The 14,731-nt window shown below is 52.2% G+C and overlaps 5 protein-coding genes across 5 annotated transcripts; 3 read left to right on the top strand and 2 right to left on the bottom strand.

Moving 5' to 3' along the window:
- Window positions 1–287: 287 nt before the first annotated feature.
- PMZ80_003352 (uncharacterized protein) lies at window positions 288–2,391 on the top strand (the record flags this gene model as incomplete). The annotated part of the gene is made up of 7 exons (XM_064871781.1): window positions 288–422; window positions 678–1,017; window positions 1,067–1,369; window positions 1,434–1,558; window positions 1,617–1,639; window positions 1,700–1,846; window positions 1,902–2,391. 7 exons carry the CDS (start codon window positions 288–290, stop codon window positions 2,389–2,391), a joined length of 1,563 nt encoding a protein of 520 aa, XP_064732161.1.
- Window positions 2,392–3,844: 1,453 nt separating this feature from the next.
- On the top strand, window positions 3,845–6,010 carry PMZ80_003351 (uncharacterized protein; the record flags this gene model as incomplete). The annotated part of the gene is made up of 3 exons (XM_064871780.1): window positions 3,845–4,600; window positions 4,785–5,287; window positions 5,338–6,010. 3 exons carry the CDS (start codon window positions 3,845–3,847, stop codon window positions 6,008–6,010), a joined length of 1,932 nt encoding a protein of 643 aa, XP_064732160.1.
- A 300-nt stretch (window positions 6,011–6,310) lies between these two features.
- On the bottom strand, window positions 6,311–8,202 carry PMZ80_003350 (uncharacterized protein; the record flags this gene model as incomplete). The annotated part of the gene is made up of 2 exons (XM_064871779.1): window positions 6,311–8,046; window positions 8,097–8,202. The coding sequence occupies 2 exons, from the start codon at window positions 8,200–8,202 to the stop codon at window positions 6,311–6,313; spliced, it is 1,842 nt and encodes a 613-aa protein (XP_064732159.1).
- Window positions 8,203–9,168: 966 nt separating this feature from the next.
- On the top strand, window positions 9,169–10,919 carry PMZ80_003349 (uncharacterized protein; the record flags this gene model as incomplete). The annotated part of the gene is made up of 4 exons (XM_064871778.1): window positions 9,169–9,252; window positions 9,300–9,371; window positions 9,418–9,550; window positions 9,601–10,919. The coding sequence occupies 4 exons, from the start codon at window positions 9,169–9,171 to the stop codon at window positions 10,917–10,919; spliced, it is 1,608 nt and encodes a 535-aa protein (XP_064732158.1).
- A 334-nt stretch (window positions 10,920–11,253) lies between these two features.
- PMZ80_003348 (uncharacterized protein) lies at window positions 11,254–13,305 on the bottom strand (the record flags this gene model as incomplete). Its single annotated transcript, XM_064871777.1, has 1 exon — window positions 11,254–13,305. The coding sequence occupies one exon, from the start codon at window positions 13,303–13,305 to the stop codon at window positions 11,254–11,256; it is 2,052 nt and encodes a 683-aa protein (XP_064732157.1).
- Window positions 13,306–14,731: the final 1,426 nt, after the last annotated feature.

Raw genomic sequence — 14,731 nt, 5'->3', positions numbered from 1 at the left:
TTCGACGGCACAAGCAATGCCGAACGCGGTTTCCTCCACTCGTTTATGACGGCGATGATGCCAATACGCATACAAGAGATCCCAAGGCCTCTTGGTGTGCTTGTCTCTCTTCTTCCCATGCAAATGCGTCGTGTTTGAGCTTATCATTGCTTTAAATCGACTACGCCGAGCTTTACCAGTATCATAACAACCGCATCACCACAATCTATTTCACAGAAGCAGTAACGAGCACGACGTACCGTACACCAAATAAGCTACCATCGCTGCGCTGAGCAGCAATTCGGATAATGGATAACCATACTCCCGAGGTCGTCGACCACAAAGGCGGCCAAGTCCTTGCCGACCATGATTTGTTGGGCGACACAGCAGACGTCAGCCATGAAGAAGCAACACATATCGGTCAGCTTACAGAAGAGGAGAAGGTAAGCTTGCATCTCTCAGCATCTAGGAAGGTCCCGTCCGCGACAAAACAGACTGCTGCATTTGTGTTTGCGCTTCGTTGGGCGTTGCAGGCCTAAAGCGTAGGCACTAAGTGGCACGCTCTAGACAGACCAGGGATGCAAACATAACCCCTGAGCTACGGTGGCCCGCTGACATGATCACGGTGTTCCATATAGCCCATCTGCGCAGATTCACCGTATACCTTTCAAGAAAGCAAATCTCTAACACTGTCCTAGGTCATCGAGAAGAAGCTTAAACGTCGTATCGACGGCCTTATAATGCCCTGCGTCATCGCGATCTATTTGATGAACTATATTGACAGGAACAACTATGCCGCCGCCCGCCTTCAAGGCCTAGAGGAAGACCTTGGCCTGACCGCGGCACAATACCAGCTGGGCCTCAGCATCCTGTTCGTGGCATACATTCTCGCGCAGGTCCCTTCGAATCTGCTCCTCAACCACCTTGGCAGACCATCACTCTATCTGGGCTTCTTTACAACGGCATGGGGACTTGTTTCCGCATGTACATCGCAGGTGACCACCCCAGGAGGCATCTTTGCATGCAGATTCATTCTCGGTATGACAGCCCCATGAGGCGCAAATGCGATGGCTAACCTTCTGGCTAGGTCTTGTTGAGGCTCCATTCTTTGCTGGCGTACTCTTCTACCTGTCCAAATGGTACACAAAGACTGAGCTCAACCTGCGAATGAGTATTTTCTATTCCGGCAGTCTGATTAGTGGTGCTTTCGGAAATCTGATTGCCGCGGGAATTCTGAGCGGACTCGCGGGGGAGAGAGGGCTGGCTGCGTGGCAGTGGCTGTACATCATAGAGGGCGTTATCACTGTTGCGTTAGGACTGACGATCACGGTTATCCTGCCGGACTTTCCGCATACTTGGAGGTTGTTGAGCCCTGAGATGAAGCATGTCGGTAAGTTGACTTGAGGTCCTCCGGGGTTGGATCTGAGGAGAAGTGTACTGACTGTCTTTGGTAGCTAACCGACGTCTGGCGATTGATGCTGCTGAAGCAGATATTGACGAACCAGGTCTTGCGTCGCAGCTAAAAGGTCTGAAGCTTGCCTTCACAGATCTGAAGGTGTATATTCTGGCAGTCGCATATGTATGTGACCTGCCCCAGACATCCCTTATTCTAGAGCCAAGCTAACATGATCTCCCAGATGTGTGTAACCGGTGCAGCAGGGTACGTCAACGTCACCAGATCCATTGTCAAAGCACCTATGTCCTAACCCCTTGCCTGCAGATTCCAAAACTTCTTCCCAACACTCACCGCAACCCTTGGCTACAACCACACCATCTCACTCTTGCTCGTGGCGCCCCCTTATGTCTTCATGACGTTCTGGTCCTACCTCCATGGTATCATGAGTGATCGTCTAGGCATGCGATTCTGGTACGTCACCCTTTCCACATCCGCGTGACTTTGAACACAGGACTAACTATGCTAGGTTCTTCCTGTATCCAATTCCTATTACTGTGATAGGATTTATTATCTTTATGTTTACCGACTCGTTTGGACCCAAATATTTCGCGACATTCCTATTCATATTCGTGTTCGCGATGAACGGGACCGTCTACGCATGGGTCGCAGGCGCCGTGCCTCGTCCCCCAGCGAAGCGTGCGGCTGCATACGCGTTTGTCAACTCGCTTGGTAACTCTGCATCGATCTGGACGCCGTTCACATACCGGCCTCAAGACGCACCGCACTACAGACCAGCTCTTGGGATCTGTATCGGTCTGCAGGTCGTCGCGGGGCTCCTCGCAGTTTGGCTGAGAATGATACTGAGCAGGGAGAATAAGAGGCTGGATCGGATGGCGGGTGAAGATGTACATTTGACGGAGAAAGATCTGGCGAGGTTGAAGAGGACGGCGGAAGTGGAGGGTATTGATATCGCTGCGGCGAGGAAATTGCAGAAGGGATACCGATATATCATCTGAGTTGGATGCTGGGAGTGCGGCCGTGTAGCTGGCTTTATTATCTCGTCCGGCGTCAGACTCCGCGCGAAGTGTCAAGCTGGCCACTTGGATCAATTCTGGGGGCACGCCAGTACACTGGGAAAGCGACAATCAGTGGTCCGGCTGGCTTGTATAGCAAGTCCGTTCCAAAATTCCCGATGCTTCGAGAAGCCTTCGATTTCGTGTCTCTGGAGCTCGCCAGTCCCTGTGACTTGTGCATAGCTTCGACTAACGTTTTAATTCCGGACGGAGACAGGATCTGTGCGCTACTTGCTTATGCTTCACCCATTGCTTGATCGGAGTGGCCGCTAAACCTGCCCAAAATTGTGCTTGAAGCGGCCATTTCGATAAAGCAACGGGTGATGCTTCTCACGGCCAAAACAATTCCGCCGTGCTTCTCGTTCTTATCTCTGACGTCCTCCTCAGAATTGGGTTTCTTCATTTCCTATCTATCTCGCTCCCTAGCATTGAACACCGCTAAGCTCCTGCCCAAGGTTCCTTACTCCACGACCTTAGGCTGGAGTTCGGCCATGTCAATCTGTCCGCACGCGTAGGAATATTGTCTTGGGACCCGGCAGCCATGTCATTAGCAAGAGTGCCCACAACGGGAAGCCTGACGTCTAGGGTCGTAGTGCTTCTGTTAGCGGTTCAGTCTGTTGCATTCAGCGTATACTGTTCTGAAAACGCCATGCTGTCTCGAATACCAGCTTGTTATGCGTTCGAGATCTCGAGACCTCATATCATGGAGTGAGGACTTCGGCACATTCCAACACGAAAACTGCAGAGGCCGCCGATACACATTGCATGTTCGCGCTGCTACCTAGGTACCCCACGGAACAGAAAATTCAAGCTGGTCGATTGGCTTCCACGGCTGATTTCGGGAGCACCCCGTCTCCGCCCGGACAAGCAAACTGGCCGCTCACCGAGCACAATTTAGGCAGCTTAAGCGTACAGAAAGCGGCCAGTTTGCTTGTCCGGGCGGAGTTCGTGTGTCGACTAGACGCACCGGGCGAGCGCAATTTAGGACTCTAATATGGCTGCATTACGACTTTCGGGGGTACACCTGTGCTCGGAGTTCGTGTATCTTGATGTGCCGGTCAGTGTCGATGTTCCGCCTGGAGAAGATGTCTGCAATCATTGCAGGAAGGTACCGGTGTACACTAGTAATGCTACCCTGGAGAACCCCGCGGATCCAATCGATCGTCCTCCCTTCCATGAAGCTTGCTCCAAGCTTTCAAGCTCCCAGATGCGAGCTTGTAATGCTTGCTTATCTATTGTCCTTGCCACATCGGGAAGCTCATGGACTGAGGACGTCACCACAGGAGCGTCGTTCCTGCAGCTTGAGTAGCTCGTGTGACTCCAGAAGGACGCGTGCTGCTACAAAAATGTCACGATCCCGCTTGTCGAGAGCTCCCAACTCTTCTGACGCAGGAACATGAGGATTCTTCTGGCGGCCTCGCTGCTCTTTGCTGAGCTAGCCATCGCTCAATTCGTTGCCGAGCCCACTAACTTCACTACGAAAACTGGACATGCCGGCATCAATGTTCGCTACAAAGAGGTACCGACCGGAATCTGCGAGCAAAATCCAAACGTGAAGAGCTACTCCGGTTTCGCAGATGTCTCTGAGAACGAGCACATCTTCTTTTGGTTCTTCGAAGCTCGAAATGTCGACCCTACCACTGCTCCGCTCACGATTTGGATCAACGGAGGGCCGGGATCGAGCTCTATGATCGGATTGTTCCAAGAGCTGGGACCTTGTGGAATCGACTATGATGGCGCCGTCTACAACAACCCGTATGCCTGGAACAACATCTCGAACATGATCTTCATAGACCAACCAACTACGACTGGCCTGTCCTACTCGATTCCCGTTCCAGGTTACACAGACGCAAATAGTGGTGATCTGGTTTCTTTACCGAACGCGACCTGTCCAGATTATGCTGACCCAACTACGTGTGGGACGTACAATGTCTACAATACTACTTTGACGGCCAATTCTACAACCGCAGCGGCACCGAACTTCTACTTGACGCTGCAAGCCTTCACCGGAGCTTTTCCACAGTACTCCTCGAACGGCGTCTACTTCACCACTGAGAGTTATGGCGGTCACTACGCTCCAGTCTTCAGCAGGTACATCCTAGAACAGAACGAGTTGAACACAACGGGAACAGCTCCCATCGACCTTCGAGCAGTAGGTCACATGTGTCCACACAATATTGTGCCTGGTGAGGCTTGTGCTCTCGGCCAAGATTGTTGGCAGTTAAGTGACCGACGATCGGTCGGCTAACAACCAATAATTTTGACCGAGAGCACAAGGCCACATCAGTTGATCATGGCGTGCCCCAGAAACCACATAGCTGATTCAGGTATTCTAGGTACTTATCGGAAACGGCTGGTACGACCCAATCCTGCAGTACCAAGCGTACTACAACTATACATCGAACTACAGCACCCAGGTCCATCAAGGCGGCAATGACTACGGCATTCACTACAATGCTAGCATCGACTCCTACGTCTACAACGCCATATACGGCGCTCACAATTGTCTCGATCAACTCCTCGACTGCAACTCCTATCCTTATGCTACCAATACCTCTGATGGAACCGGTAACCAGGTCTGCAGCGCAGCCGACAATTTCTGCTACAACATGGTGGAGTACCCGTACGATATAGTCTTTGGCCGCGACGAGTACGACATTCGATACTTGACCCCAGATCCTTTCCCCTACACATTCTACGTGGACTACTTGAACAATGCAACCGTACAGGCTGCTATTGGGGCGTACACCAATTTTAGTGAGAGCTCTTCCATTACTAGCACCGCATTCGGCTCGACGGGTGACGACGCAAGAGAGATTGGTGTGAGGGCGGCTGTTGAGTATCTTATTGATCACGACGTGACAGTGGTGCTGTACTATGGAGAGTAAGTCATTCCCCCTCTCATCTCTCGAAATATACTGACGCCCATTCTATTGCGGACTACAATTGTAACGGCTACGGCATTGAGGCCTTCTCTGAGACACTGAGCAACATCCCCGGCTATACCAATGGCTCCGCCGGCTTCGCCAACATCAGCTCATCGGACGGCATCGTGCACGGACAGGTCAAGAGCGCGGGCAAATTCAGCTTTGTGCGTATCTACGAGTCCGGCCACGAAGTACCATTCTACCAGCCTCTCGTTTCCCTGGAGATGGTCAACCGCACGATTCACGGTATGGATATCGCAACGGGGGAGGTCATGGTATCAGACTCCTATATTACGGAAGGACCAGTGATATCGGATTTTGTCAATGGTAACAAGACTGTCACGTTCGATATTATACCGCTCAATGCGACATATAACACTACGACAAACCAGCCGAACCCACCGTATGATGCTGCGTCTACTATCCCTGAAGATGGCGGTAGCGATGGCAAGCTAATGACGAGACATGAAAGGGTAATGCTCGATGCGGAGAAGGCCAAGAAGAGAAGCGCTGATGTGCCGTGGCAATTTGGGAAGAGAATCACGACGAAAAAGGGGCGAGCTGCGTTGTTTGAGGATTCGATGGGAGCAAGGAGGAAGCATAGACACGGACATGCGTGGAGCGGTGAGCTGTGAGGGCCACTTGGCATGTAGCAAGCAAATATTGTTACAAGCTCGTGAGATTAGATGAGCGCATTCTCGGCAACATTGACCCTTAACTGGTGGGTAGGTTAGCACATGCACTCAACGGTGCGCCGGATCACCTGCGCCAGACTGAGCTCCTCCACACAGTCGCAGCTTGTACCGCCTCACATATACGAAGCGTATAATATAGTCAAGACTCTTTTTCATCCAGCGGACTTCCCTCAGAAACTTGAACGTGGCTTCAAGTGTGCCGCAAAAAGCAAACCGCTATAGATCGTCACGACAATCTCGCTATGTAGCCCCATTCACCTGCTTACCAGCCTCCCCCAAACACAACACACTCCTCAACACCTCCTCAACTTTCCTCCCCGGATCATTCGGCATAGCCTTCGCTCTCCACGCCACAAATCGATCCGGTCTCACAAGCACAGCACCATCATCCTCGACCTCCCTTCTCCTCTCCCAATCAAAATATACATCCTCCCAGTCACACGCATAACCCACACTAACGCATTTCACCTCCACGCCCAAGGTCTTACCCGCTTGCTCCGCCGCTGCCTTCCATTGATGATTTCCATCGCCAGGCCCAGAAATGATAGTAAACCGCCCCTTACCCGCTATATCCTGCGTTGAAATAGGCGTTCCCGGCCGTCTCGTGTTAAGCCACGCATGAGGCAGGCGTGCGCCCGGATACGTGCTGATCTGGTGGTATAGCACCGGGTCTTCAGGCAGTTCTGGTCTTGGCTCTGTCTCATCATCAAAATAGATACCCGGTGACCCATCGTAGCGCTGGTTCATCTCCTGGCCTACGGCGTGGAATTCTCTTGCTGTCCCTGCCACCGCGTCCTTGAATGCTTTTCTGCGGGCTGCGCCGCCGGGTGTCGGCGCTTTAAGCTCGTTGAATGCGGCTGTTGATGCCTCGAGGGTTGGTTCTGTTACGCCGAGGGCAGTCCAGCATGCGAGGTGGTCTCGCAGGCCTTGGTTTGCACGGGTGATTACGCCGAGGCCAACGGGTTGTCGCTCGATTGAGTAGGAGCTTAGGAGGTTTGGACCGGCTAGGCCGCGCATGTAGTATGCGATTTTCCAGGCTAGGTTGTAGCTATCTTGCAAACTCGAATTCGAACCGAGCCCGTTAAACGGCGGATGGCGGTGGACTGCATCGCCGAGACAGTGAATGTTGTTCGAGGAAGATGAGTATTGTTCCGCCACAACTTCATTTATCGCCCATTTCGAGGTACCGAGAATCCTAGCGGGGATCGTATCGTCTCCGATCCACTCACGTATGCGAGCCATATATTCTTCATTAGTAGGCTCTTTGTCGATTTTGGGATCCCAGCCCGGTTCGGGGAGGACGATGAACATCCATTCGTGCCAGGGTTTCACCATACGGACTATGCACATCTGGCCCCACCGCGGGTATGGGCGGTCTGGTTGGATGCACCAGTGAAGGTTTCCAAGGCGAGATTTGATGAGATGTGAGAGGTCCGTCTCGACTAAGACGTTCAGGGCGATGCCTTGGCCAGGTTTCTTGAGGAGTGGGAGGTCAAGTTGGCGGACTACCTGGCTGCGGCCGCCGTCACAGCCGAAGAGGAAACGTGAGTGAATGGCGTACTCCCGGCCTGAGTCGACCTCTTTGACTGTAGTTGTCACACCTTTGGGACCCTGGTCATCGAAGGAGAGTAGGGCCGTGCTGAAGCGAATTTCCCAGCCTCTCTGCCGCGCTCGATTTACCATTATTGGCTCTGCTAGTGTCTGTGGTAGGTCGACGTGGTCGCAAGGACTGGCATCCGCGTAGTCTCCGTGCCGGTGCGGGTCGTGACCCCAGGAATGTATCCTGGCATACTCGTCCCCAGCCATACTATGACACCAGCGGGTATGCTCCATGTTCTGTGAGGCCGTTGCTTGAGCAAGGCATTCCTCCTCGAGACCAATATCCCGGAGACACTCTAGAGCGGCCATGTTGGTGATATGTGCTCGGGGGGTATCTGCTGTTCCGGCAGCCGCTGCTATCAGAATACCTTTCAGGCCTATTGCCGGCTGTTAATGGCGGCTATGGGAGAGGGTTGCCGATACCTACCATATTCCGACAGAAAACATGCTAACGAGGCTCCTGCTGGCCCAGCACCAACTATGAGCAAGTCCGTCTCTTCCAGTTGGGCGTCGGTCCTGTTTTCAGAGATCATGTTGCATTGATCGCTTTGGACTGGCGTTCTGAATGAACAATCAATCTCGCAAGATGTGACGGTCTGATTCAAGTCAAATGCCGTATATCATGTCTTTAGAACGCCTCGAACGCCTGAGAAGATGATCGGCCGACGGCCGGCGACCACTTGATTCGGCACATCCTGTTGCATGGCTGATTGGAGTAGTGAACGATACGTGGGGTACATCTACCCTCCAGCGGAGCCTATGGCAGCTCCAGAGACACTATGCGGACCCATATCAAAGAGTCTTGGATGGTCGTTTAGTCAGAAATTAGAAATGATTGTTGAGCACGGCACTCAAGATGGAAGCGCATTGCAGTTGCATCCTTCATGCTTCTGTTGAACTGGCATGTAGAAGCACTCCCGAGCGTCCGGAAACACACCAGATCTGGTGTATCTGAGCAGTGTGAAGGTGAGAAAAGTGGGCTACTATGCTGATAGGTAGCAATAGAAAGAAGACAGCAGTTGCGCCGTGCGATTGACGATGATATGTACCGTAGTTTGAAGAAGGCTTGCTGCACGTCCCTTTGTCAGCGGCATACCCAGGTTGTTTTGCTCGAGCCTACTTCGGGCAGCCGCTTTCCGGACGCTGGCTCATCGTAGCACTATTACTACGAACCTGCATCTCATCAGTATACATCAATCAGAACTAACGACTGGTGTATCACGGCAAGTGCTACGTTGAACGTGCTACTACTGTCATATTAGGCTATTTCGAGCTATCGAATGGCTAACATCAAGGGCTTGACATCCTGGCGGTGAGATGGAGTCCGTTGCGTTATCGTTCTTCTCCGGCTGGCGACCCCGTATCATTTCCCAACTTTCCTCGAGCCCTCAGTGTCACGATGGTCAATTGATTGATTGATTGATCGATCGATCTCGAGTGTAGTTGGATGTCGACAACATGCTACCATCATAACCATCACAACAGCAACTGAGCCAACAATGACCGCCCACTTGGGTCACAAGAAGACCCGGCTTATCTCCGTCATCGCTGCGACCGTGATTGCCCTGGCTTGCGGTACGAATGTGAGTAGCAGAAGTCGATTTACTGGACATATATTGACCTTCACCAGTATGTTTACTCAGCATGGGCACCACAATATGCACAGAGACTCAAACTGTCTTCTACTCAGACGAACCTTATCGTATGCCTCCTTCCTCGACACTAAGTTTCGCGTCTGATTGAAGTAGGGTACCGCGGGCAATCTAGGCATGTATGCCACTGGTATACCGTCTGGCATACTTGTTGATGCAAGAGGTCCGAGATGGGGTGTATTCATTGGGACAGTCTTCTTCGCTGCAGGCTACTATCCGATAGCAAAAGGTGGGTGATGTGGGAATGATGCGCAAGAAAGAGAACTGACAATGACACAGCGTTCGACGCCGGGCCAGGAGTCTACAGCATAGCATCCCTGTGCCTTTTCTCTTTCTTCACCGGTGCGGGCAGCTGTTCAGCGTTTACCGCTGCCATCAAGGCAGCCGCACTGAACTTCCCCGACCACCGAGGAACAGCAACTGCCTTCCCTTTGGCAGCTTTCGGACTGAGCGCCTTCTTCTTCTCCACCGTCGCTTTAGCTCTGCCGCACGACACCTCGCATTTCCTGTTGTTGCTCGCAAGCGGCACAGTCGTCCTACCAGCCGTTTCTTTTTTCTTCCTGTCCAGCCCACCGTCCCGCGGTTCATACGAGCAACTTCCTCAACACGAGAGCCAGCGATTGCACAGGACACGTTCTGCAGACGACCGAGCGCAACTACACAATCCTAATACAGGTACGCCACAAAAACAGCGCACTTCTACTACCTTCCCTCGATCGTCTAGATCCGGATCCTATACGGACGACGATCGAATCGCCGATGGCTCAGAACAGTCCTCTCTGCTCTCTACACCTGATCCAGGCAGTCCGAAACACGACGTTTCTGACTCCTCAGATGCACCGGCTGACGCTCCTCCACCCGATCTAGACATCCGCGGCATGCGTCTCCTGCCCCATCGAGAATTCTGGCTCCTGTTCGTACTCCTCGGACTTATGTGCGGCATTGGTCTGATGACAATCAACAACATCGGCGGCGTAGCTCAAGCCTTGTGGCTCTCGAAGGACCCAGAAACGCCAGGATCCCTTATTGCGAACAGACAGGTCCTACATGTGAGCATTCTCTCCGTGATGTCTTTCTCCGGACGATTGACCTCTGGCATTGGATCCGATGTCCTTGTCAGGAAGTACATGCTGAGCAGGTTCTGGTGTTTATTCGCTGCGAGTGTGGTGTTTATATGCGCTCAGATCGCGGCTATGACGATCACCCATCCTACGCTGCTCGTCTTGGTCTCGGGACTTACTGGGTTCGCTTATGGCATGCTATTTGGGGTGTACCCTAGTCTGGTGGCACACACATTTGGTGTCCATGGTATGAGCCAGAATTGGGGAGTGATGACGCTTGCACCGGTCATCTCAGGGAACATCTTCAATTTGATCTTCGGAAAGATATACGATGCCCGCTCCGTGGTAGACGATAAGACAGGGGATCGACAATGCTTGCAAGGAAAGAGCTGCTATGAAGGCGCCTACTACATGACGCTTGGTGCGAGTTTCGGTGCAATGGCGATATGTCTCTATAGTATACGGCATGACAATGCCATTAGTGCGAGTCGAAAAGACAAGGGCAGAAGGAAAAGTGTTGGCGGCATGGTGGATTGAGCTAGACTTGTATCGCCGGATGCGCTCACAGCATTTCAATGTTAATACCATGTAAGCCAGCATGATGGCGTTGCCGCACTTTGTTGCTCTGCTCTCCCTCCTAATCGGGCTCAGTAGGCTCGGCCCTGGCGTTGGCTGCGAAGGAGGCCTTCGAACAGGGATCGATTCAGACTGGAAGGCTCGAAACCTATGCACGCAGTGACCTCGGACGCACAGGTGTAGAGAAGCGCACAGACGACTGTCCAACTCGTCATTGGTCAGAAACTGATATGTGCAGCCAGCGTCCTCCCCAAGTAGTCTCGGCAGACAAGTTTCTACACACTAGACACACCGTCTACTCCAGATTATCAATCTGCCACGATCTCATCTCTTCACCGATGGTCTCATCAGCGCTGTCCTCATCCGAAAGACTCTCCCAAGTGGCCTCATCCATGGAGTCCACCAGGGTTTCCCCGTCCAGCTCGTCGTCAGTAGCTTCCCATTCGACTTCCTCGTCACTTCCTGTAGCCATGGTCTCCTCCCCAACACCTGTAGCCAGAACAGGAGCCGACGCTGCCACCATAGCCCCCAGTGCTTGTTGCATCACGGCGACCTCCCGAGTGGTCTTCATCCACGGATGTGGCAGCTCACCGTTCAGGACTTTGACAGCATCTTCATACGGAACAGCAACATCCGGATCCATGATTTCTGAGCCTTCCCATCTGAAGCGTGGCTTGCTCTCGAAAGTGCCCCTGTCCTGGCCGAAGGAGTTGTCTAATGGGCGGAACATGAAGAGGAACTTGTTGTGCGCTATAGCCTGTTCTGGCGTCAGCTCTTCCATGAGCATTGTACGTCGGATCTTCAGCTTCTTCTCTTTGATAGGTTTGATCTTCGATGAGGCTGAATCAGGGCTTGAGGGAGGCGTCTTCTGCTTGATTTCGTGGTGTGCAGATTGGGCTGTCCTGGTCTTCTTCGTCTTGAAGAGGGCGTTCATCGTTTGTTGTTCCATCTTGTGAGATTTAGTGGTCGATATCTCAGCCTCAGCTTCTTCGTCCTTGATTTTCACTTCGTCCGTGAGATCCTCCTTCTTTGGCCGGTACTCTCTCGACCATCTCTTCTCGAGTGGGGGCAGATACGGTTCGAGTAGGCATTTGACCTTTGAGAAGTCCTTGCCACCTGGTGGAGGGCTTGAGCCGCAGAAAGGGCATACCATGAGCCTACCCCTGGATTCCCGAACATTCTCATTGGCACAATGTGTCCATATCTGGTTGTGGAAATCGTACCTGATGTCCTTCGGAATGACCTTGTGTAGGTACATCGCAGCGTCTTCTGGCTTGGCCGTTTTTGGGATCCAACCAAGCCACTTGCAGAAGCGCAGTACATGGACATCGACAACGAATAGATCTCGCTTCAGCTGAAATGCGAGAATGCACATTGCTGATTTAGATCCGAAGTTCGGCAGCTTGAGTAGGCGATCGAGAATTGCTTGATCAGAGTCGTCAGGGAAATCAGCAGTAATAAATTCCATGGAGAGCATTCCATCGACGAAGTCTTTGGCATCGGGGGGGTTCCCGAGGTGCTCGTATTGGCCTTTTCCGAGGTTCTTCCTTGCGAGATTTGCGTTGTACACAAAGTCGAGCAGTTCCTTGACAGCCTTAGCACGCTTGTTGAACTGTCCACCAGGCACAAGCGCGTCTCGGAGGTCATCCTCAGGAAGCAGTCTCACTTTATGCCAATTCGGTACCAGACCAGCATACTTCTTGCCATCGACGAGATACACGTACCTGTTGCGCAACCGATCATGTGTGTCGATTGCTAGCTCGTTCGCGGTAGTTTGTGACAGCATCACCTGAATAACGCTGTCGATGGTGACGACTGGCTTTGATTGTGCTCCATGGGCCGGCTGGCTAACGAACGACCCAAAGCCGAACTTCTTGTTATGCTCGACGAACACGTTGTAGATGAGTACTACCTCATCTGCGGGAACTAGCCTTAAGGAAGTCCCGGTAAAGGGGTTGTGCCCGAGCGTGAACCTGTGTTTGTTCGTGTGAACGACCTTTTCGCGCTTAATCTTGATGCCAAACCTTTCTCTCAGTACTTTCGGACCGACGTTGTAATACTTAACACTAAGTCTGACTATCAAAGACGTTTGCTTACTACTCGCCTTCGACTTCTGTGCTGACTTTTTTGCTGATTTCTTGGCGACTCGACCAGGATTCCGCGCCTTTATTGTTGTCGCCAATACAGGAGTGGCTCTTGGAGGCTTTGGTCGGCGAACTCGGGAGTGTGTTGTTCTGGGTGCGTATTGTGCATGGTCCTCGATGCTGGGCGTTGTGGCTGCACTTAGTGCAAGGGCGACTTCAAGAGCAGCTTGCTCCTGTGCCCTTGCCCCTCTGGTGATCCTCATTGTCTTAGTCAGCTCGCTAAGACTCACAGCTTTCCTGGTGGCGGGGCACGTTGCGTAACCTGGGGTCCCCCAGGGGTTGGAGTCCCGAGTTTGTGCGTTGCACTGATTGCGAAGCAGAGCCACTTGTCGAAATTGATGGCTAAGCTAAGGGTGTTCTTCATTGCAGACCTTCCATACAGTTAGTAATGGCAAGATCTAATATAAATGAAAAAAAGGCAACGAATGCAGCTGGGGAGGACGCCTTATATATGTCGCAAGCTCGACACCAGGCTACGCTGACGAAGCCATTGGTGACCGTAAACTATAAACCGATCTGAGGGTCAGGTGAATGATATCTGGAGATTTGTGTTCGTTCGACAGGTTGTAGCCGATGGGAAGCTGTGACCGTTTTCTCGAAGGTTGGTATGTGGTGAATGAGCAAAGGTGAACGAGAAGTAATGGCTTGGCATCCTCCTCAGATATAGCGTTCTTCAACATCGACCGCGGGCTCGAAGACACCTCGAGACGACAACTTGGCACTTCGCTGGGACATCAACCTCATCACAGCACCACAAGTTAAGCCTGTCGTGGCATCTTCTGACCAGGAGTAGTTCTGACAAGGTGGTCGCAGGCGGCATTTCCAATCTGACTTCGTCCCATGCTTTTCCGCAATCCGCGACTGTATGGATGATGCCGGTCGATTTCACACGGCAAACCGACGAGTAGGAACCCGCCATACGGGCTGGCGAGGCAAGGACATACCAGCCTCCATGTTTCCAAGCAGCAATCGCTTTCGTATAAGCCGTGTGATGATAGAATTCGTAACGCCCGTTGCGCTGAGGAGGCGCCGTGACAGCTGAACAAACAACCTGTCCCCAAGCTCTTTCTAGATTGCGACCCAGGCTGGTTGGGGAGCACCCCGTGAATAAGGCAGAACAACGCTTTGACTCACCATCGATGGATTCAAACGAAGTCACTTATAGCCGGATGGGCCTCCGCCAACAGCAGAATATATACTATACATGATGTTAGCTGCGATCCCCATCGGACGAGCAAAATTCGTGGGCTCGTGGCTCGATGATAGAGGGTTCAATTCAAGGCTTGCTGTAAGCAATTGCTTAAGGACATATGAGCTGGCAATCAACAAGTGCTCTCAAGCAGGAGAGGTGTATGTGCGACATTGTGATAGGTAGCGATGCTCGAGACTCGGCCGGCTGGCAGTACATCATATTCCGAAATGTGCGTTGATTTGCTTCGTTAAGGAGGTACGACGTCCACTCACCTTGGACTCGGACCTGCCTTTGCAGATAACAATTGGACGTTTGCTCGAGTTTTGCGACTGCCGCTGTTTAGCAGTACTAACATCGGTCTTGCAATTTGAATACCACATCACAGGTATGGAAGTTGCAATCGCAAGTCGGTGGGCCGACATTCGTCTGCCAAGATC

This window comes from Knufia obscura (assembly GCF_036327395.1).
Source record: "Knufia obscura strain CCFEE 5817 isolate CBS 148926 chromosome Unknown scaffold_3, whole genome shotgun sequence".
In the NCBI taxonomy this organism is placed as follows: domain Eukaryota; kingdom Fungi; phylum Ascomycota; class Eurotiomycetes; order Chaetothyriales; family Trichomeriaceae; genus Knufia; species Knufia obscura.
Note: the sequence above shows the minus strand (reverse complement) of the source record. Positions and strands in the feature narration are given on the sequence as shown.